The sequence below is a fragment of the Drosophila ficusphila genome, unplaced genomic scaffold (genome assembly GCF_018152265.1).
Source record: "Drosophila ficusphila isolate 14025-0441.05 unplaced genomic scaffold, ASM1815226v1 contig_198, whole genome shotgun sequence".
Lineage (NCBI taxonomy): Eukaryota > Metazoa > Arthropoda > Insecta > Diptera > Drosophilidae > Drosophila > Drosophila ficusphila.
In genome coordinates, this window is record NW_025064092.1 from 960353 (window position 1) to 983277 (window position 22925).

At 40.5% G+C, this 22925-nt stretch overlaps 5 protein-coding genes across 6 annotated transcripts in view; all 5 read left to right on the forward strand.

Moving 5' to 3' along the window:
* The first annotated feature begins 145 nt into the window (after positions 1-145).
* LOC108091044 lies at positions 146-909 on the forward strand. Its single transcript, XM_017189995.1, has 3 exons — positions 146-215; positions 281-358; positions 413-909. Exons 2-3 carry the CDS (start codon positions 316-318, stop codon positions 778-780), a joined length of 411 nt encoding a protein of 136 aa, XP_017045484.1. The 5' UTR covers positions 146-215; positions 281-315; the 3' UTR covers positions 781-909.
* A 588-nt stretch (positions 910-1497) lies between these two features.
* On the forward strand, positions 1498-3712 carry LOC108091109 (ubiquitin-like modifier-activating enzyme 5). The gene is made up of 2 exons (XM_017190132.1): positions 1498-1928; positions 2561-3712. Exons 1-2 carry the CDS (start codon positions 1657-1659, stop codon positions 3489-3491), a joined length of 1203 nt encoding a protein of 400 aa, XP_017045621.1. The 5' UTR covers positions 1498-1656; the 3' UTR covers positions 3492-3712.
* Positions 3713-4193: 481 nt separating this feature from the next.
* On the forward strand, positions 4194-5163 carry LOC108091123 (signal peptidase complex subunit 2). The gene is made up of 2 exons (XM_017190154.2): positions 4194-4376; positions 4505-5163. Exons 1-2 carry the CDS (start codon positions 4338-4340, stop codon positions 5045-5047), a joined length of 582 nt encoding a protein of 193 aa, XP_017045643.1. The 5' UTR covers positions 4194-4337; the 3' UTR covers positions 5048-5163.
* Positions 5164-6229: 1066 nt separating this feature from the next.
* Positions 6230-8288, forward strand: LOC108091124 (probable tubulin beta chain CG32396). Its single transcript, XM_017190155.1, has 2 exons — positions 6230-6534; positions 6723-8288. Exons 1-2 carry the CDS (start codon positions 6478-6480, stop codon positions 8064-8066), a joined length of 1401 nt encoding a protein of 466 aa, XP_017045644.1. The 5' UTR covers positions 6230-6477; the 3' UTR covers positions 8067-8288.
* Positions 8289-10607: 2319 nt separating this feature from the next.
* Positions 10608-22925, forward strand: part of LOC108091059 (death-associated protein kinase related) — a 60109-nt gene continuing 47791 nt past the window's right edge. The window contains exons 1-2 of one of the 2 annotated variants that reach the window (XM_017190024.2): positions 10608-10767; positions 11044-11295. In XM_017190024.2, coding sequence (XP_017045513.1) covers positions 11162-11295 — 134 coding nt within the window. In that variant the 5' untranslated portion in view covers positions 10608-10767; positions 11044-11161. The other variant, XM_017190025.2, reaches the window with a different exon arrangement.

The window sequence follows — 22925 nt, forward strand, 5'->3', positions numbered from 1 at the left end:
AATATAAATTCGGTTAAAAGTTAGCAAGAAGCAATCGCACGATAATGTCTATATTCTTGCTCAGCATCACAGTCCAACCAATACTATCGCTCCTTTAAGCACGTTTCGATGCGATATTAAGCCGAAGCAACTCTGATTTCTCGACGTCACTTTAAAAGTTGATTCGTCACTGCGAAAAAACTGAAAGCTAATTGTGAATCTGCCATTTTGCCACTGTAAGTCTTGTTCACTAAGAGTTCATAATTTTCTTCTCACTTTTGTGCAACGGTTTCTACAATAGTTTTGATTTGACGATTGATTTGAGGATAATCCACTATGAGCGGAATCGACCAGATCGTGAAGCCGAGGAGCATGCCGGGTAAGTTCCATTCTGGGGGAGTGAGTCCATTCAAGGCATTCGATTTCTTCACAGAAATTAACGATGAGAACGATCCGTTGGCAGCCAACGTTGACATTGAAAAGGAGAAGAAAAAGGTTTTAGAAGAAAAGCCCTCCTCGTCGCCGATTGCCAGTTCCAAGATGGCGAAGAAGGCCAGGTTGGAAAAGAAGGGGGAGGAACCTTCTCCGGTTGTAGCCGAAAAGCTGGAAGCTTCAGAGGATGAAACAAAGTCTGAACCAGCAGAGGAGCCCTCTGACGAACAGGAAGCTTCCGCACTTGGCGAATCGCCCTTGGCCGCAGTCACTCCACCGACTCCGGAGGGAAAGGTGGTGGTCGAAACGGAATGTGACCAAGCCAACGTGACCGCCGAGGACTCCAACCAGGAGGTAATGGGCCAATGAGCAGTGTCCATTAAAGCGGACAGAAGCGAACTTTAGAGAAGTATATCTAATGGAGGACCAGTCCAAGTATCCCTGCCCTACCTTAGTTTTCTGTTGTTTTAAATAAACTAAATGTATCAATTCTGTTTATATGTTTTTATGCTTATTTTTCCCCTAAAGTATTGATTTGGGACGAGTTTCGCATTGGAATTGTAGTATTTTGAAAAAGGTCTTTTGACTTAAGTCAGGTTCTCACCTTGTGGGGCCGCTAATATTTGGACTTGTCTAGATCGTAAGTAATTATATATATAAAAATATTTCATAAAAAATCGATTTAAATGTTTGAACCTATAAATAACATATAAAATACTCATAATGTTGACGAAGTTAAAATGAAATTAATATATAAAATGCACATTAAATTTGATTAAAAAGAAAACAATGGGCTGTATATCAAACACCAAAATTTAAAAGTCCCGCTCTAAAACTCGATTATCGAAAGGAGCGATACACTCCTTAGAGAGATGTCATCGATAGGTTAGAAGGATCCATTGGATATGTTAGGAGGGTGTGTTGGATAAAGCTGGAGGGTGTACTCGCTAGGAACAGATGATGGTCGCTAGGGATGGCATATTCGCTATTAAGTTCGGAGTGTGTATCGGCTGGGTTGCTACATATCTGTGAGACCGAACTCACAAACCATGGTCTCAGTCGATGGAAAATTAGGGCTTCACAAACACCGATAGTCGCGTCAAACATCGACTTGCAACTTATTTGAAAACATCGATGTTTCTCCACCTCTAGTGACACGACAGCGAATTTAAAAGCGAAAGTTGCAGGAAAGTTGCCCAAAAGTCAGGACCAGGACAGGACAGGAACGAAGGACCCGCTCGCAGGATGCCGCACGCAATCGACGACCTGCAGGCGATCATCGCCGAGCTGAAGACTGAGCTAGAGGAGCAGAAGACCGCCGCCGGCAGCAGCAGTCGCCTGGTGCGCGACCGCATCGATCGGATGTCCGCCGAGGTGGTCGACTCGAATCCCTACAGCCGCCTAATGGCCCTGCAGCGGATGAACATCGTCCAGGACTACGAGCGCATCCGCGAGAAGGCTGTGGCCATCGTGGGCGTGGGCGGCGTGGGGAGCGTCACCGCCGACATGCTGACAAGGTTTGTGCACAACGGAAGAAGACTGCGATTTGGGTGAAATTAGTGCTTGTATCTGGGTAAGAGTAAGGGTGTTAGGAATGAGTACCCATAAATTTCAAACAACTTGAAAGTAGCTAAAAACAAGGTAATTATTGTTGAGTTTGTTCAATTTGGTTGAAACAGGTGGTATTATACGGAGAAGACTCAGGGTATTTGGGAGACTTTTACCCAGATATTTCAGACAGGTGCCAAAGTAGTTCATAACGAGGTTATAAATATTAAAAATGACCAACATTATCGCATTGTAAACACTCAGAAAAGAAAAGATTGATAGAAAAGTTACAGGTGTTTTTGAGAAGTGGTTAACCAGACACTTTACATATGAAAGCAGGACATCACTATTTGGATGTACTCCCATGCAATATGGTAACTGATTTGCTAAGATTTACAAAGATTAATTATTGAACTAATTCGATAGAAACATTCGTGATTTTAATCTTTGTGTTCTTTACATCAAAATAAAGTATCTATATACGTTTGCTTAGACAATTGTGAAAGCAATTATTGTTCACTCATATTCCCCCATTGCATCTATTACTCCCTTTCAGTTGTGCAGAATCTTGAACCCCGATTAATGTGTTTACCCCTTGCAGATGCGGCGTCGGCAAACTCATCCTGTTCGACTACGACAAGGTGGAGCTGGCCAACATGAATCGGCTGTTCTTCACGCCCGACCAGGCGGGCCTTTCGAAGGTGGACGCCGCCGCCGCCACACTGAGCTTCATCAATCCGGACGTGCGGATCGAGACGCACAACTACAACATCACGACGGTGGACAACTTCGATCGCTTCCTGGACACGATCTCGCAGAGCGGACAGGTTGCTGGCCAGCCTGTGGACCTTGTGCTCAGCTGCGTGGACAACTTTGAGGCCCGCATGGCCATCAATGCAGCCTGCAACGAGCGCAACCTCAACTGGTTTGAGTCGGGCGTGTCGGAGAACGCCGTCTCGGGTCACATTCAGTTCATCCGTCCGGGGGACACCGCCTGCTTTGCCTGCGCTCCTCCTCTTGTGGTGGCCGAGGGCATCGACGAGAAGACCCTCAAACGGGAGGGCGTGTGCGCCGCCTCGCTGCCCACGACCATGGGCATCACCGCTGGCTTCCTCGTCCAGAACGCGCTGAAGTACCTGCTGAACTTCGGCGAGGTTTCCGACTATCTGGGCTACAGCGCACTCACCGACTTCTTCCCCAAGATGACGCTCAAGCCGAATCCGCAGTGCGACGACAGGAACTGCGTGGCCAGGCAAAAGGAGTTCCAGGCCAAGCCCAAACCGGTGGTGGTTAAGGAGGAGTCGAAAGTCGAGGAGCCGCTGCATGCCACCAACGAGTGGGGCATTGAGCTGGTGGCAGATGATGAACCCGAAGAAAGCGCACCGCCTGCGAATAGCTCTGCTGTTGGCGAAGGTCTCAGACTCGCCTACGAGGCCCCCGAAAAACTGAGCGAAGATCGAGGAGATACTGAAGCTGCTCCCGCGGACGAATCCAGCCTCGAGGATTTGATGGCGAAGATGAAGTCCATGTGAATTGATTCCATACTCCGTATTTATAGGCACTCTTTTGTAAAACATGTTTTGTATTGGCCCCGTTTTGAATCCGTGAAACGTGGCTCAGCCATTTTGGATTTCATTGAACATAAAACACACGGTTTTGTGCAGATGAATAAATGTTATTTTTTTAAATATGATGTGCAAAAAAAGGTAGAATTAAGAGGTTAAATAGTAAAATAAATAGTAATTAGGGGTCATGTGTTTATGTATACTTTATTCGAGCAAAAATGTGAGGTTTTCTTGATTTTTGTATAATTTTTTCAAAGGCAAATCGTATTTCAGTATAGTATAGGGAACTTGTAGTCGTGATCAGCTGTTTCTTTAAAAGTCAGTCTATTTATTATAAAACAAGCTTACTGAAATTTTATGATTTTTTCAGGTTGTGTGCAAATATATGCATAATGGAATCGCCAAATGAGAACGACTATATCATGTAAAAAAAACAAATAAAATATGTTATTTAACATTTATTCCTTTCTACCATATCTTGTATTTAAATTTGAAAAAAAAAAAAATTATAATAATAGATTTTATTTGAACTACGCGCACTTGTCCTAAAAAACAAATTGACAGGATTGTCCGAGCTCTGAACCAGTGTTATACTGGGTGGGTGCGAATGATTTTGCCGGCGATGCCAACCTAGGCGAAACTATATTTCTTAGGGCTGCGAACGCTTGGCAGGGAAGGCCGTTCACCATCTGGCAGCACTGTGTCGCGTTGTCACAAAAAAGGGAATCTCCTGCGAAAACAGTTTTCCTGGCTGCCACGCACGGCTTTTTAAATAAACGAGGACCGGAGAAGGATATTAGCGCGACTCTAGACATGGCCAAGAAGGAGGAAAAGTCGCAGCCGGGCGAGGAGGTGAGCAAACCAGATGCCGGCTTGCGAACTGAACCATTGGGACGCGTTCCAAGACACGTCACTGCCAATTTGGCCATATAGTGCTATATAATGTTTAACCGATTCCGTTCTATATCGCCCGTGGACAGCTCGTGAAGGTGAACAAGTGGGACGGATCGGCGGTGAAGCACGCCCTGGACGATGCGGTGAAGACCTGCCTGCTGGGCGACCATCCCCAGCTGAAGGAGCAGTTCGGCCTGGTCAACACCCGGCTGGCCCTCTGCGCCCTCGCCGTGGGCGTGGCCATCATGGCCCACGCCTGGGACTTCACCCACCCCTTCCCGCAGTCGCGCCCCGTGCTGCTGTTCAGCGTGCTGGCCTACTTTGCGCTCCTGGGCGTCCTGACCCTCCACTCGAGCTTCCGCGAGCGGGGCACCTTCGCGGTGGCCCTGCAGAAGGATAAGGAGCGCGAGCGGCTCTGGGAGGCCAGCTCCGACATGCGCAAGTACGACGACAAGTACCTGCTGACCCTCAGTGTGCGCGACTCCCGGAACGGCAAGCAGCGCAAGCAGAGCAGCACCAAGTCCTGCGCCGCCTTCATCGATCAGAACGGCATCGTCCTGGACAACCTGGTGGCCAACGAGGTCAACCGCCTGTTCAACGCCCTCTCCGCCGACAAGAAGGACAAGTAGCTAGCCCCCCAAGCAGCAGAAGCCGCCAGCTAAGCCGGTTTTTTTTTTTTTTAACTATAATAAACCAAATCCCCACTTTACGTCTCATTAAACTTTACACTTTTGTGGTAAGCCGACTGTGCGTGTTTCCTTTCGTCACATTCGATTCAGATTAGATTCACAGAAACGCTTTTAAGACTTAGAGCTAAGTAAAGCATTTAACAACGTATTTATTGTCTGCCCTAAAGGAGATCCTGGACAACTTACATGAGTTGGTAGCAAGAGCTAAATATAGGTAAAGAAAAGGGCATAGTTCCTTTTATTTAATTTACCTTCACCGTCACCTTCTAATATTATTCTACTCATTCCTTATTCTGTGTTTTTAATAGTGAATTTTTTATAAACTAAAATGATCAAAATAAATTTTCATATTGTTAGCAAACTATGTTGTTCCTAAGCGTCATCTCTCAACGAAACAAAATCCATTTGTTTTAATGTTGTTTAATTAACCAAAATATTTGGCAAAAGGGTAAACAAAACTATATATAATATGAAACAACGACACTGTGTGTAAAACACCCTCTGAATAAATATTGACTTCGGAATAATTTCTCAAATGAAATTAATTTGATGTCCCTTTTTTTCGAAATTGAGATTTTAATGCAAAATTGTTAGGCACCTAAAGCCTCACTACCCTGTGAAATATTATAACTGAAAACCCTATAGTTCCGATAAAAATTAAGTTTAAATTTTATCGTATGTTACAGTGCTCCTAAGAGATTACATCAAAAAAAAAAGCTTCTGCTGTAAAATTGGATTTTTCAACATACAATACATTTGCGGAAATGCGTCAATATGTATTCTTGATCAGGATCATCAAACGAGTTGATCTATGTCTGTCCGTCTGTCGCTCAGTCCGCATGAACGTCGCGATCTCGGGAACTTTAAGAGAGAAGAATATTGGAGTTAAGCATGCAGACCCTAGTGGTGAATACGCAGCGAAAGAAGTTTTAAGAAAAGTGTCACGCCCACTTTCAAGCCCACCAAACAGCTTAGTTTTCATTTCATCTCATCACGGTTGTGTTATCACCTAAAAGTAATGCATCTCGGAACTCCCAATTGAAAAAGTTAAATAAATACGAAACAGATATGCAGCTGTGTAGGATTGCTATCCTGATAAATCCAGTCATTTGGCCAAATTCGAATCAAGTGTCACTAAATTGTCAACTTCCAGCAACAAATAGGTGGGGAGAAAATCGAGAAAATTCAAATAAAAACCCAAATTTAAGATCAGGATTGATGAGGCCGGGAGAAGTTGAGCCCCATGCTAACCGAGCGGCGGACCGGCGGACCGGAGTGGAGAGGCGAGACGAGGAGGGGAGGAGGCAGTGGTCGCCAGTCCCCAGCTAATTGGTTTCTGAAGGTGGAGGCGAGGAGGCGGTGTTCCCACAATGCGGGAGATAGTTACCCTGCAGATCGGCGGGGCCGGCAACGCAATAGGCGACTCGGTGGGTAGGAGGCTCCCACTCTCTCCCCCTTTGATATCCATTTGATACCCATTTGATACCCATTCGATACCCATTTGATACCATTTGATACCATTTGATACCCATTTGATACCCATTTAATACCCATTTGATATCCATTTGATACCCATTCGATTCAGCTAATAGAACCCACTAATATTCAATCCCAGTTCTGGCACGTCATCTCGCATGAGCACGGCGTGGACTACGCCTCGGGCCGCTTCGGGGGCACCAGTCCGCTGCAGCTGGAGCGGATCAACGTCTTCTTCAACGCGACGGCCAGCAAGCGCTTCTACGCGCGGGCCATCCTGGTGGACACGGAGGCCAGCACGGTGCAGCGCCTGAACGCCAGCAGCCAGCTCTACCGTCCGGAGAACTTCGTGGCCGGGGCGGAGAGTGCGGGCAACAACTTCGCGAGGGGCTACCACACGGACGGGGCCGAGATCCTGGACCAGGTGCTCGAGAGCACGCGGCGCGAGGTGGAGGCGGTGGACTCGCTGCAGGGCTTCCAGCTGCTCCACTCCATCGGCGGCGGCACCGGCTCCGGACTCACCGCCCTGGTGATGGAGGCCCTGGTGGAGCAGTACCCGGACAACCTGCTGTGCAACTACGTGACCATCCCCTCGCCCAACATGTCCCAGGTGGTCGTGGAGCCCTACAACGCGCTCCTCAGCGCCCCCGCCCTGGTGAACAACTCGCACCTGACCTTCTGCCTGGACAACGAGGCGCTGTTCCAGATCTGCAACCGAAACCTGCGCATCCGCACCTCCGGCTACGAGCACATCAACCACATCGTGGCCCTGTCCATGTCGGGCATCACCACCTGCCTGCGGTTCCCGGGGCAGCTGAACGCCGGCCTGCGCAAGATCTACGTGAACATGGTGCCCTTCCCGCGGCTGCACTTCCTCATCCCGGGCTTCGCGCCGCTGGTCACCTGCAAGCAGCAGCAGTTCAGCAAGGGCACCGTCTCCGAGCTCGTCCAGCAGATCTTCTCCAGCAACAACCTGCTGTGCGCCGTCGACCTGCGACGGGGCAAGCTCCTCACCGCCGCCGGAATCTTCCGGGGCCGGATGTCGCCGCGGGAGGTGGACCAGCTGATGACCGGGGTGAGGAACAAGAACATCAGCAACTTCGTCGACTGGATACCGAACAACATCAAGACGGCCATCTGCGACATTCCGCCGCGCGGCCTCAAGATGTCCGCCACGTTCATCGGGAACACCACGGCGATCCAGTCGCTCTTCCAGCGGCTGCTCGACGGCTCCATGGCGATGCTGAAGCGCAAGGCCCACCTGCACTGGTACACCGGCGAGGGCATGGAGGAGCAGGAGTTCCAGGACGCCCAGCAGGAGCTGCAGGCCATCATCGACGACTATCGCAGCAGTGCCGACGGCGAGGATGGTGGCGGAGGAGGCGGAGGAGCAGGAGGATCGGGATCCGGAGGAGGCGGCGGCGAGGACAGCGGCGACGAGGGTCAGGCCGCCGGTCCCCAGTGTCCCTATTGCACCGACTAGCCCCCCGATATCGGATATCGGATGTATCCGGATGGCCAAGCGATGGCCCACCATCACACCGAAATTCAAAAACCAAATTCAAAAGTTTCCCCAGTTGTCGTCGCGTGTTTTGGATTTGGATTTGGACTCATGCATACGTACGTTGGTTTACCGCGCATCTCACGGTGTTCCGAACACATTATATATTTCGAGTACAAAAATATAGATTTTAGTAAATATTAACTGGCTGTGTTCTTTTCCGCCTATCAATGCACTTTCAAACAGAAACAAATAATATTAAAGAGACTCGAAATTGAGTTTTGCAATGCAAAGATATGAATAGAAGGAGATTAGCATGTAGTATTAATTGCGATGTTATTAATTCTAATGTACTTCGTCGATCAATTACCATTTTAGCCATCAACAATTTAAACTTTAAATCGGCTGAATTAGTTATATAGCAGGCATAGGAACAGTTGGAAAAATTAAATAATTTTCTTTTAATCATGATTCCTTTTATGTTGTGATGGTACTATATCATATTGCTGCTCTAGCAAAAACTTAAGTTTCTTATTTGAAAATTAGAAAATTAAATAGGTATATAGTTTTAAATTAATCGGAAGGAATAGTTTAAAATAAAATTTTTAGTTTTTATGGGATTCGATTCGGTAAGTTAAGTAAAGACTAGATCATTTATGTTTCCCTGTTTAAAAAGTTATTTATACAACATTTTGTAACTAAAAATCTTAATCGATGTTTTTCCAACTTCTTCAGAGTTTGTTTAAAAGTCTTTATTATTACATAAAGAAGTTAAGGAAATCTTTGTCACAGAACCGCAAATTGTTTCCAAGTTAATAGGAGTTTTTGTTTGTATTTAAACAAGTAAAATCTCAAAAGTTACATTCGCAAGGTCCATAAATTTCGAGTTCTGAATACTCCTTTCTTTTCGTCTCAATTTTTTCGGGTTACTCGCGATCGCTCGCCGATCCTATTTGGCTTTTCTATTTTCGCAGTGGCCAAGCATTTTCCGTAGGTCAAAAGCCGGATCTGCTAAACTTGAACGGCTGCCAAGAGGAGTTTTTGGCGAGTTCGCGTCAGGAAAATTAGGAACGAGGCGACCGCCCGGCCAAATAAAAAACCTGAGAAGATCCGGAGACGACGGCATTATTAATAGACGGATGCTAAAGGTTTTTGCACTTGGTTTATTTCTGGTGCTCCGCATTCCTGAGATGCCGCCGTGGTGACAAAAATATATGCAACACACACGAAAAGATGCAAACATAACGCATTTCCACTGCACATCGCATCCAATCTGACCACACCGACGAAAAATAACGGTATTTTTTTGTTAAATCAATTTATCGATTGAAATTTAGCAACTGTCAACTATTCGACTGAAGTTTGTTTGATGAGGACTAGTTTGCATTAAAAACACTTTTTTTTACGATTTTTAAAAAAATTTAAACATTTCAAAAAAAAAATATATCTGCATTGATTCGTTTATATTTTACTACTTCTAACATGTACCATTCAAGCTTATTAAATAATAACATGTACGCTTAAAGATTAGGAAGTATAATATTATTATTAAATCGAAAATAAATACATCATTTAAATCGTTGACCATATTTTGATTTCCACTGTCAGCTTTCATGGTAAATTTAGCTTACTTCCTGTTTTTTTTGAGAAATAATTTACTTTAATATTTAAATGAAAATTATAGTTAAGGATAAGGATACATTATTTTGTGCACTTTTTATTTTAGTGCATTAAAAATGTGCATCGGCTTGCAAGTGGAGCACACACACACTAGCGCTGGCCGGCACACCTACACACTTAAGGGAAAACGGCGGAAAAGCTTGGAGGGGGAGGAAAAACCAGGGAACTGCAAGCATAAATATAAATATAAAATTGAGAATTCAATACAGACGCTAGATGCCAACTATTTGTGGGCTGTGTTCCACCCTGCGCCACACCTTGCCACGCCCACACGCCCCGACAACAGGCGCCACACAAAACGCACCTAACATTGGCTGGCTTCAAAAGGAAAATTATTTTGTTTTAAAACAAAATTGAAATAGATAAAAACACGTTTAAAATTGGCACAGTGTGACCATGTGCGATAAATAAACGGTTATCCCCTAAGGTAGTTCAGCTTATTTTGTATTTGCTTAATTTTTTTTTATGTTAAATTTTTTCAAAATGCACGTAACTACAATCTTGCAACGGGGATATTATTCAGCATTGAATTAATACCGAAGAAATTAAAATATTTTTATATATTTACTTAAGTTCCTATATTTTTTAACGAATTGCGTACTAGCATTTAGTAATAGAGTGTAACAACAAAAGAAGTCGTTAAATCCTTTAGCTTTACTGCCGCAAACTACGAACACAAAATTAAAAATTTGCATTTCGCGCGTTAAATAACTGCGGAGGCCTATCTAAGTTTGCAACCAATGTTCAACGATGCTCTTTGCAGGCGAAACAGATTTGGGATTTTTTTTGGAATGCGGGGCTGGTCGCCAGAACCTGGGGCAAGCCGTTTCGCCGTCTGGTAACACTTATTCGAATTTCAATCCGCCAACGAACGGTTCGTCCGCGCTGCTCCGCTGCGAGTTTCTTGTACCCCGCAAAAAACAAACCTGGCCAAAATCTGCGGGCCATTTTTCGCATCAAGCCTTTTTGTCAATTGAAGGAGAGGAGTTCTTCGGAGAGAACGGTACTTTGCAAAACACCGAAAATAATAAAAACAAAAACAACAGCAACAGCATCACACATACATACACACGCGGGAATTTTTTCGGGCCTCTCTTAGAGCGCGTGTGTGTGTGTGCTGCAGTTGCATAGTTTTTGCTTTTTTTTTTTTTTTGTTTTGTACTGGAATTTTGTCTTCTCTCTCTGGAAAAAGAGAGCGCGCGCGCAACGTTTTCCGCAGAATTATTTCAAGCCTGTGTGTGTGTTTATCACTAAACAACATTTTTTTTGTTTTGTGCAGTTGAGATTTGAATTTTTACCCTCCATAAAATAACAAGTTACAAGAGCAATCAAACGAAGGATTGAATATAAAAAGCCAAATATCGAAAGAAGATTCGATCTTCACACACACATACAACATGTTCACCGAAAAGGGAATTTTTCCCATTGGCGACGGACTTTTGGACGTGGACGCCGATCGGCTAAAGGGACTTCTCGTGTCGTGTCACGACATCAACGAGATCTACGAGGTGGAACAGACGCCGTTTGCCAGGTGAGTTTTGCAGTCTTTTTCCTTTTCCCTTGCCAAAAAACACAAAAACAAGTTTCTCGCATCTCCACACAGAAAAAAACATATCAAAAACCAAAGATATATTAATTTCCATAACTTCAACTTCAATCGAGAAAGCAAATTGTCGTTGGTGGTGTTATAAGTCTTTGAAATACATACATATATCTACACAGAATTGAATAAACACGTAGTTTATTTAAAGAAACTAGCTCGACTTGTTTAATAAGTTCAACCGTTAATATGATGTTAGGTAAATTTATCTAAACTTTAAAGTCATGCGGGTAACATTGATCTACTTTTAAATGAAAACTTTTTTTATAATTCGACTTTAAAAAAGAAGAACAATACGTAGTTGATTTTTATGTATGACAAAAATGTCTGTTTTGAATATGCAAATAACGGCATAATTAGATTAAGCTTACATTTGCTTACTTAATGTGGATTGAAATGCTTGAGAGTTTATTAGTTGCATTTGGTAATTAATGCTCAGGTTTCTATCAAACCAATTGCCGTAAAAGTTTCAAACTTAAAGGTTTGCATCTTAAAAAATAGCATTCTTAAACTGTAATTGCTGATTTATTCGGGGAATCATCGAAATAATTATCAAATTATACATACATTTCTTTCTGTGCAAAAGCAGCTGCCAAAAAAATAAAAGCGAAATCCCAAAAACACCGAAACAAAGCTAAAAATGTTGAAGAAAGTCAGTCGCAAGTCTGTTTTATTTTCTGAAAAACTTCTGCGTCTCAAAACTTGTTTTATTTACTTTTTTCTTCTTTCTTGCGACTCGGCTGTGTGTGCGAGCTTCTACTTAACACACACACACTCACGTGTGGACGGGAGACAAAAAGAGAGTTTTGTGTGGATAACGGCACAGTGGTTTTATAATACAAATTTGATAAAACAAAACATTAGCAAATATTTGAATTCTTCAAACCATTTGATCTGACATTTGAGTGTTACAAAATATTTTACTTGTCCAAAAATGTATATTAAATTGTGCTTACATTTATATGAACATCCTTCAGCATGTCTACAATTTTGAACAATGTTGTTTAAAGGTTTATTATAGTAAAGTTCTGCAGAAAGGTAAAAATGAAAAAATGTTACCTCGCTACTTACAGAAAACCGAATGTAAAACTCAATTGAATGATTTCAATCCACTATTTCAACTATTTTGTTATTTATGCATTGCGATGCAAATTAAAAATTCGCATATCGTTTAGAAGAATCTGTTCCGTGGTTTTTCACATCCGTACTATTAAATTATTGACCTTTGCTTGTTAGTTTCAGAATAATGTGGTTTATGGACTTTGTATGTATTCTACGGATTTAAATTTGGTTTGTTTACCTGGGCTTGGCCCAAGGGTTCTGTTATTTGGCTTATATGGTGGAATTCAAGGTTTGTGCAACCACAGTGCAGCTCCTGCTTCTTCTTGTATATCTTTACTTGCTTCCTCATCTATCTTCACATCCTCTTCCCTCTCGTCTTCCTCGTTCTGCTGTTTTTCTCCCTTTTTGCTCAATCTTCCAAAGAGCAGCTGTTACCGTTTGCCAGCAAACTGACCCTCATGCTTCGTCCCTTTCTAGGTGCCTCTGGCCCTCTCTTTTCCTCCCTCTTTATATTTTTCCTTCTCAGATGCCCTATGGCTACCTTTTATTTCTGCTAGATTTGCATTTTTACCCTTTTTCGTTATAATTTTTTCGCGTTTTGCTTTGTTCTTGCCTCATTAGTTTTGCATTTCATCGTTTCTTTAAAGTTCTTCAAACTTCGCCACCCATTTTGCCCCTGTTTCCCCTAACAAAGGTCGTTTGTTTTCGATCCCCTGTTTTGTACCCCATCTATCAATGTATTCCACCGTTTTTTGATAAGCCTTGTGTTATCAAAAAAAAAAAAAAAAACACAAAAATTAATAATAAAACTTAAATCCCGTTCGACGTTTTCGAGTTTCGTAAGCAACCACTCATGTGAAATTCAATTTTTTTGTCATCGATTGTCTCAAATCGTAATTCTTATCAGGAGAACCGTTTTCCCGTTGTGTTGGTTGTTAAAGCCGATGGAAATTATTTACATTCTACGTTGGGCAATGATCAACGAATATACAGTGGCTCACAGCTTAAAGTATGCAGTGCATACTTTTAACTTTAAACGCCCATAGCGGTAAAACTATAAGGAATATTGGAATAAACAAGGTGCCAAATGAAAGAATAACTTATTTAGAATAACGTAACAAAATCATTTATTTTCAATAACGGCTTAAACACAAAAAAAACTTTAAAAATGAAAAATACAGCTTATATTCAGCTCACAGCTTATTTTATGCAGTCTCAAAAATGTTCAAAAAATAAGGAAAAAACTCAAAAATATAACGTTTTTAATATTTGGTATGGTAACCATTGTTGTCAACGACATCTTTCAGCCTTTTCGGCATTGATTCAACCAATTTTTGGGTGACTTCTGACGAGATCTTTCCCCACTCCTTCATTAGGGCATCTTTTAAATCATTTTTGTTAGAAATGTGGTAATTTCTAATATTATTATCCAAAATGGCCCATAAATTTTCAATAACGTTGAGGTCCGGTGACTGAGCCGGCGTATCCACAACGTGAGGGCGATTGTACAGCAACCACAACCGCACAATTCCAGCCTTGTGCTTTGGATCATTATCCTGATAAAAGCGGAAATTGTCTTTTATTCCAAGATCCTCGGCACTTTGGACCAAATTGTCCTTTAATATTTGAAGGTATGCTTTTTTATCCATTATCGATTCAATAAAAGTCAGTTTTCCAGGGCCAGCAGCTGACATACAGGCCCAAACCATCACGCTGCCACCGCCGTGCATTACCGTTGCCTTCAGGTTCTTTGGTTCAAGCTCTGTATTAGGCTTTCCAAGACCCCCGACTTCTGGAAAAGTGTGATATTTGCAGACGAATCCAAATTTGGATCAGACGGTAACGCTTATGTATGGCGGAAGCCCAATACAGAGCTTGAACCAAAGAACCTGAAGGCAACGGTAATGCACGGCGGTGGCAGCGTGATGGTTTGGGCCTGTATGTCAGCTGCTGGCCCTGGAAAACTGACTTTTATTGAATCGATAATGGATAAAAAAGCATACCTTCAAATATTAAAGGACAATTTGGTCCAAAGTGCCGAGGATCTTGGAATAAAAGACAATTTCCGCTTTTATCAGGATAATGATCCAAAGCACAAGGCTGGAATTGTGCGGTTGTGGTTGCTGTACAATCGCCCTCACGTTGTGGATACGCCGGCTCAGTCACCGGACCTCAACGTTATTGAAAATTTATGGGCCATTTTGGATAATAATATTAGAAATTACCACATTTCTAACAAAAATGATTTAAAAGATGCCCTAATGAAGGAGTGGGGAAAGATCTCGTCAGAAGTCACCCAAAAATTGGTTGAATCAATGCCGAAAAGGCTGAAAGATGTCGTTGACAACAATGGTTACCATACCAAATATTAAAAACGTTATATTTTTGAGTTTTTTCCTTATTTTTTGAACATTTTTGAGACTGCATAAAATAAGCTGTGAGCTGAATATAAGCTGTATTTTTCATTTTTAAAGTTTTTTTTGTGTTTAAGCCGTTTTTGAAAATAAATGATTTTGTTACGTTATTCTAAATAAGTTAATCTTTCATTTGGCACCTTGTTTATTCCAATATTCCTTATAGTTTTACCGCTATGGGCGTTTAAAGTTAAAAGTATGCACTGCATACTTTAAGCTGTGAGCCACTGTAGTTTAAGAGGGCACCCTGTGATATCTTAATGCTTTTTATTTAGGGCTTAACAAAATTTAGTAGATTTAAATTATGTTTAACTTTGTCAAGTATATGTTTGTTAATCATTTTACAAATTTTAAATTTTGTTATTTATAAATAAACAGCTCTTTTTACTTTATAAATAATGTCATATAGATTTTGAAAATGTAATTTTTACGTTCGTCGTCTTAGCACATTTTATTTATTTGATTTTAATATGTTCTTGAATTGTTTTTTGAAGTTTATGATCTTTATTCTGCCCCTGTAAATTCTTCAACTCTTTGGCCCAAAATAAATTGTTGTATTTTAACTGCCCTGGAATTCCGATGTCAAATTTGCCTTATTTAGCGGTTAAGGTTCTGCCGCAGACGGGTTATTTTTCCCTGGTAATAGTCTTTTTTTTTGTTAGCCATTTCGTTTCGGTTTCTCATGCTTCTCTGGTTCCGCGTTCGCCTTATACCAACTTGTTGCTGCGTTTGCTTTCGTTTCACGTTTTGTGTTGACTTTATTTTATTTTTTGTATTTTTTTGGGGTCGTTTGCTTTATCAACGCATAATTTTTAAACGTTTCCCGCAAGAAATGCGTTCTGTGAGCCAGAAAAAAAGAGCTTTTTTGTTTTTATCAGTCGCATATAATAAGATAAGGCAGGGAAGAAACAGGTGAGAGAAGGCAGTTTTTTATTTATACATATTTTTGTTTTGCTTAGCAAAAATCTTCCCCAAAAATGTGTTAGTACATTAACTGCTTACTAAAAAAAGATAAGCTTTGAATTAATAATTGTATATTTTTGCACAGCAATATTCACAAGTCATACGAAAATGTGTAAAAAAAAAGAGACACATACGAAATATTTTAAGCATATTCAAATTTACCCCCATGTCACAATAAATTTCGCCCCAAAAAAATTTAACCTTAATGACCAGTGAAATAAAAAACATGCCAAAATGGAAGCGTTTGACAATTGCAAGCCGTCAATCAAGCGGGTGGCAGGGAATCGAAGGGGATTTCTGATTTCTGCAAGCCGGAATGCCAAAATGTTGGCCAATTGGGCAACGCACATATACAATATTTCTTATAACATTTGAGCTGTGCATAATTGGACTTGGATGGATGGGATGATATATGAAAAAATAGAAAACTACATGTTGGTGTTGCTCTGTCGGCCGTTGTTGTTGCTAGCCTATGGCCCAATTTATATGGTAGAAAAAAAAATACAAAAATCGCAAAAAGAGAAATACAAATTGACAGCGAGACAAATGAAGTTGTGGACACCGGAGTTGGAGATTTGGTTGCTGGTTTTTCAGTTGTCTTTGGCCGTGTTTGGTGGTTGTTGAGGCTGCCACAAGACTTCAAAAAGCCCACTTGACTTCAGCATTGGCACATTGTCCAGTTTTTTTCGGAGTTCGGAGTTGGCCTTTCAATTGGAAATTAGCACGCATTTTGTGGGCAACAGCCGCAGCCGAACGCTTGCATAATGGAAATTTTATTCCATTTGTTGGACAAAAAATAATGTGTGTATACGCAGATTTTTGGCAGAGTGCGAATCAATAATGAATAACAATAATTACAATTCAATTCGCGCTCGCACACGTGAAAAGTCACACCTTTGGGGGGCCTTCTATTTATATTGGATTAAAATTGGGATTTGTTTTAAAAGTTAAGCAGCTATTGTTCACGTGTCCAAATTGGTTATTTTCTTATTTTACGCATTTTAAATTGATTGAAAGTATGTAGTTGCCAATAAAATTAATTAGGAGTCTTAATTGTTTTATAAATTGTTCATATTCAACATATTATAACTGTTCTCAATTGTAACGTAACTAAAATCCCACAATAAGTTAACTTGCAGTTATAAATATTGAATATATGTAGGTCTTCTGAAAATCAAACGAAATGAAAGCTCAACAAATGTCAAATGTTGCGCAGACTTTCCCACTGATAAACGAATTTCCCCCAATTGTTTTTGTACCTTTGTCAGAGACCTAACATAACCTCAAAGAGCGTGACTGACGTCACAGGAAAATCAACCCCCAGAATCCCACCCATAAACGAGAAACAGAAGGTGGTGGAGAAGGCCGCCCGCACAAAAATAAATACATACCCGAACAGCTGATAGATGACTTTGGGTTCGTTTTCAGTTTTGTGCCTCTGTTTTTCTGGACTCAAACCAAATTGTGCGTGGGCGAGGTTCAGCCCTAGGAAAATGATATGAGAGCCTATTATAACCACCCCCTCTGCAGCACGACCATCATTTATTTCCCGAGCTCTCTGCCAAAGTCAAAGTTTTGTGGTAATCTCAGAGGCTGCCTTGGGGGAATATCGATCACATTGGGGTATGGGTTCTGGGTAGAGAGTTGGGTGCTGGGATGTGCCTATCGCACATCTTCGCCTTCCTTATGTTGTGGAGGACCCATTGACAAAGTCAACAAGGTTCGAGATTTCCATTGTTTTTACAGGCGGAATCGAATTTGCCACCATGTGTGTAACGCAAAGGATATAAGGGTAGTCGGGGGAAGTGTTCTCGGAAAAAGGGCGAAATAGCAGTTTTGCTTTAACTTTAAAGTGACTTCTAGCTATTTTTACTTAGTTTATAATCAACAAACAAAAATAAATTAAAAAGAAAGCATTAACAAACCTTCAATTTCAGAAAAAAAAACATTGAAATTCCCGTATAGATTCAACTTGTTTGCTTGTGTTTCTGCATTTGGTTTTGCGGTGTAATGCATTTGTTTATTTGCTGAAAAATGCGTAATAAAATTGGACTTTAACAGCCTAATGCCCACCCACATAAACTCATTGGGGACGTTGCTCCTTTTCTGTGTGTTTTTGTTTATTTGCAAATTAATTTTTCAAATTGCCATTTTGGCTAATTAACCGAAACCAAGTTGAGACGCCCACGCTGCCAATAATTTATTGCCTCGTATTGATACAGTTTTGATTATCTCTTTTATGGGCTGAAAATAACGAAGAGCGCCCGAACTGTCGATGATGAGTTCATTTTAATTGAGTTTTTCAATATGCCGACTGAGTGGTTTATGCTAAGCTCTTGGGGGGAGTGCCAGTCAACAGTCAAAATGGGATTGATGGGGTGGCAAATTCGCCTGCTGGTTTAGTGGGAATGCGACCTTGGAGCTCTATATTTAGGAATGATGGAAATTCCTGCGCTGGAAAATGTCAGCGGGACATGGAAACCCATAATTTCGATTAAAACCAAACCTTCTTCGAGGCAAAGGAAATTTTAATGAAAGCCCATTCACAAGATTCCAGACCAAATTTAAAATCTGGTTTTGCCAATTTGGCAATATTGTTATGATTTGCATTCAGTATTGCCTATATCTGAATTTTTCACTTTTCTCTTGCAACGGGGATACCTCATATTAAACAACAACAAAAATTCACCCGCTTCAGGAAGCAACATGTTTTCTTCAGATAATTAACGCGTTGACAACAACAAGAAAAACAATTGAAAAAACCCGAGTGGAAAGACAAGAAAGCTAGAGGAGAAGGCAAGGCAAAAGCCGGAGCTAGATACATAGAAAGAGATGGAAACAATCCGGCAGCAAAGTTTTAAGAAAGTGCAATCAACATATTTTGCGTTGTTACAGTACGCGTCCAATAATATGAACCATAAAAACTCCACAAAGTTCTTGAACATTGTGTTTATAACAAAGATGCTATAGAAAACGAAAACCAAATATAAAAATATTTATTCATCTATAGAAACAGTAATCGTTTGTTAAAAAAGTTATGTAAAAAGTAAAGCTATACAAATTTTTGACGATCTGTGATTTAAAAATATAGCATTTCTATTGAAAACATATACATACAACAATTTGTTTATGGTGTTGTGCATGTACTGTATTCCCGTAAAATGAGGGGTAAAATACGACAGTAAAATCTCATGAGGGAGATATCAGAGAAACAAAAGCTGCTTATCAAAAGAAATGCTAAAATATATGTAGTTTGTGAGCATTTCTTTGTTGTCAACGGCACTTTCCCTGGGTGGTAAAATTCTAAATCCTACTCCAAAAACGAAAAACAAACCGAATAGTCAATAAAAATTGATGACAAGACATAAAATGTTCTTGTCCAAAGTAAATATTAGGGTCTAAATTTCTTCCCCAAAAATGATGTCGGCAACCCTGGACACTGACATTAAATAAACGGGAATAAATTGCAACCCTTGAGAGTGAAAAGGGAAAACCACCTATGACCACACTCCCCCACCCATCTAATTTTTGTTTTTCGGATCTTTTCGACTACTATAATGCAGAGAACAACATTTCTAAGGTATTAAAATTAACGACTTTATCTACAATATGAACATCTTAAGAAGAAGTAATAATTTGATTTGGGAAGCTAAGAATCTATTTATTATTCTTTATCTACGATTTAGGTACTTATATACAAATTCCCAAATTAATACATTTTGCAATATTTGGTTTATTTTGTGCGTCAATTATTAAGTACATTACTGATAGATTTGGAAGTGGACTTTAAATTTCTATATTTTACCGATCCTTTTTTCTCTCAATGTGGCATGTGTTTGTCTTTCCCTTCCACTTGCTTGCTGCATCGAACTTTAATTGCTCTCATAAAACCCCTGCCACCCATCGCCCGTTCTTCCCTTTTGTTGATAAAGCTGCAGCTGCATTTAATGAGGTTTTTGGCTGTCATTTCGATGGGATGGGCCGGGGGATGGTTCCAAGGAGGGGGTGTAAGCTGAGGAGGGGCAGGGTCATTGACAGGGTGACTAAGTCATGTTGACAGCTTAATGTGAACTATTGCCAAATGTCACGACAATTTGTCGAAAGGTAAACAGAAGGGTGATCAATGAAAAAGGGGAGGAAATTTAGCCATTTTGGGTACCCACAAAAATTAAATATTGTAGATATAAAAGAGCATGAAATTGTTCTGTAAAAATATATATGTACATATATGAATTTTACAACATATGTTTTATGATTATACATATTTTGTTTTAATTTTAAAATGCTAAATGTTGGTACTCAAAAAATAATCAATTTAATATTTTTAGGACTTAAATCTTTACTTTAGTCTACCGAAAACGCTTGAGCTTGTGTCTCTGTCAGGAATTTCAATTTAAATGCAGCCGAAACTGTTCCTGTCACCTGTCCAAATGTTTTTCAAGCTTTTTACTGCCATCGAGAGCCCCAAACATTTCCAACCCCTCGGGGAAAAGGCCGAATGTCAAGGACAGCTCGAAAACTTATATATTGAATGCTTTGGCTAATGACTTCGTTCGCTTTCTGGGCAGCTTATTTTCATCTTTTGTTATTTTTTTAGTTGGCTTTCGGCATCAGTTGCTTTGTTATTGAGCAATTTTTAGGCAATTTTTTCAAATTCATTTCCGCTTGACGCGTTGCGAGATGGCCTTTAACCTTTTAGTTATGAATTCTTTTTCACCCCCCAGTTTTTTACGTTTCGTATATGTTTTAACTGCTTTTTTGTGGTTAGTTGACTCCAGTCAAGGCCGAGTTAAACGAACGAGTTCGAAATCAATGTGCAGTGACCTTGACAGGGGCTCCCCTCCTCTCATTAGAGCGGAAGTTCTTGCAAATTTGAGTTTAATATTTTTTCAAATTAAATTAGTTTCAGAAGAGTTCGTCCTTAGCACGTGGGGTATTACAGCTTTTTCGTAATATTTGTACAACTCGGTGGAATTTTATCTAGTCACACAAGCCACATACCTTGGCGGGGAGTTTTTTTTCGGTGAGTGGGTGGCTGGTGTTTTCACTATCTGTCCCTCGACCTCCTAATTTCGCCGCTTCGCTGTGTCCCTTTCGCCTCTGGAAAAGATAAGATAATAAAATGCGACTTGGCAGTGGGAGACATTTTCGTATCTTTTTTCGCTGATTAGTGTATGCAGAGAAAGAAAAAGTTATAAGTAAATTATATAAGCTTTGTTCTGAAAGTAAGGATTTTTAAACAAATAAATATATTTAAATATATAAAATATTTAAATATATATTTTTATATCATATAATGTGTAATATAATTTTGTATGCATAAATTTTATAATGTGAAAGAAAAGGTAAAAAAATGTGACTTATCTTTAACTTTTAAACCATAAGTATTTGTAAGTTGAAATGATTTATTTGAATTTTAGAAAAGTTGTTTGCTTAAGTATATGGTTCCTAAAATATTCATATTAATATTATTATAATAAATTAAATACTTTCGCTTATTGTTTTGCGTCTGTATAGTTTCGTGGTCATATTTCTGCTCCACATTTCTCTGTTTCCCTGCAATTAAGTCGCATTTTCACGTTCAAAGCATGTGCCTTTCCATTTTTCCCCCGCGTAACCTTCGCCCTCTGCCTTCTCGCATTTCCACGGCTCACAATTCCTAATTCTTCGGCTCAATGACGCATTTCATTGGGGGGAAAAACAATTTCGTTCTTGTCTCCATTATTTTTTTTATTTTTGTGGCAGGGCCACATATAAAAGGCAATGCCTGTTGACATTGACATAGCCCTGGGCAACAAAAGGAGTCATTTTTTGGCTTTATTATTTAGCTTTTCATGTGGGAGTCCCACATCCATCCCCTGCAAAGGAACAAAAGTTGTCAGTGGATTCGTTTTAAAAGTTCAAAAGTGAACGGAGACTTGACATATCTTTTGTGTCTGACACACATTTGGCACTTAAAAAGAAGAAATACAAGAAATATATATGCATTTACTTGAAATGTACAGACTTTTTGAGGATATTTATATATTTTCTTATTATTTTCAACGTGGGAACTATACTTTTGTTCATCTAGTTTCTAGTAAACTCTGATTGTAAGCTAAATTAAAATAAAATTTAAATTTGTTGGGACTATTTTTAAGACAACATTTTAATAAACTTTTTGAAGAACTAGTTCGGTTCGTTGACTGGCCAGAGGATGATGCAAGTTGTTTCGTGTGGCGTTATTCAATCGCCGACAACAAAGTTGTGTTGCGCATGAGAAAACAAATTTCCATATGTCGACGAGGAGGGGACTTTGGCCGGGACGGGACTTAAGGGCTCTACAATATCTCGCTGTTTGCATCCAGTCAGAGGCATAGGCACAGCACAACACAGCTGATAACAGGCGATGATAGGAACGAACGGGGATGATAATGAAATTTCCAATTTGACATTGGCTTGATCGCGGAAAAACTACAAAACTAATCAAGCGATTAATCGATCAATCAACTGACACTGAAATTAATGAGCCGCACACACGATTGGAAAGCAAAAAATAAGAGGTACATATTCTACTATATTGAGTTCAATTCCAAAATAGGCCAGGCACAAAGGTGACAATGAGGCGGGCTTTTAATTTAAAGCAAACAAATTGCACCGATGACGCATTGCGGCGGGGAGACTCAAACATTTCCGCTGAATTAATTATAAGTAAAAAAAAAAAAAATAATGAGAAACTGACTGAAAATGCATACGAATGACTAACCAAAAAAATAAATCCCGGCACAAGTGCAATGCCAAAATGGCAATGGGCCAAGCCGCGCAAAAAATCAGAAAAGTATAACAAAAGAAATAGAACCCGAACCTCGAACGGAAAAAAGAAATCTTAAAATGAATTGGAAGCCAGCAAAAAACTAAGTTTATGGTCAAGTTGTGGCCTTAGTTGTGTCATTCGTTTGGATTCGATTTTTGTCCTTTGTTTTCCCTATTTCCATTCCCAAGAGCGGGTAAAAGTGTACTCAGTCCGATATCTAATCGATGGTCAGGGCAATTAGAGCCCTTATCGCTGGAGCGATAAATGGGGGAACGATAATACTGCTAAAGAGAGTACTCCAAAGTGGTATACAACCCATTTCTGCAGTT

Coding starts and splice junctions, on each gene's coding strand:
- LOC108091109 (XM_017190132.1), top strand. CDS start 1,657: ATGCCGCACGCAATCGACGACCTGCAGGCGATCATCGCCGAGCTGAAG. Junction 1,929..2,560: donor ACCGCCGACATGCTGACAAG/GTTTGTGCACAA, acceptor TACCCCTTGCAG/ATGCGGCGTCGGCAAACTCA.
- LOC108091123 (XM_017190154.2), top strand. CDS start 4,338: ATGGCCAAGAAGGAGGAAAAGTCGCAGCCGGGCGAGGAG. Junction 4,377..4,504: donor AGTCGCAGCCGGGCGAGGAG/GTGAGCAAACCA, acceptor GCCCGTGGACAG/CTCGTGAAGGTGAACAAGTG.
- LOC108091124 (XM_017190155.1), top strand. CDS start 6,478: ATGCGGGAGATAGTTACCCTGCAGATCGGCGGGGCCGGCAACGCAATA. Junction 6,535..6,722: donor GCAACGCAATAGGCGACTCG/GTGGGTAGGAGG, acceptor ATTCAATCCCAG/TTCTGGCACGTCATCTCGCA.
- LOC108091044 (XM_017189995.1), top strand. CDS start 316: ATGAGCGGAATCGACCAGATCGTGAAGCCGAGGAGCATGCCGG. Junction 359..412: donor GAAGCCGAGGAGCATGCCGG/GTAAGTTCCATT, acceptor ATTTCTTCACAG/AAATTAACGATGAGAACGAT.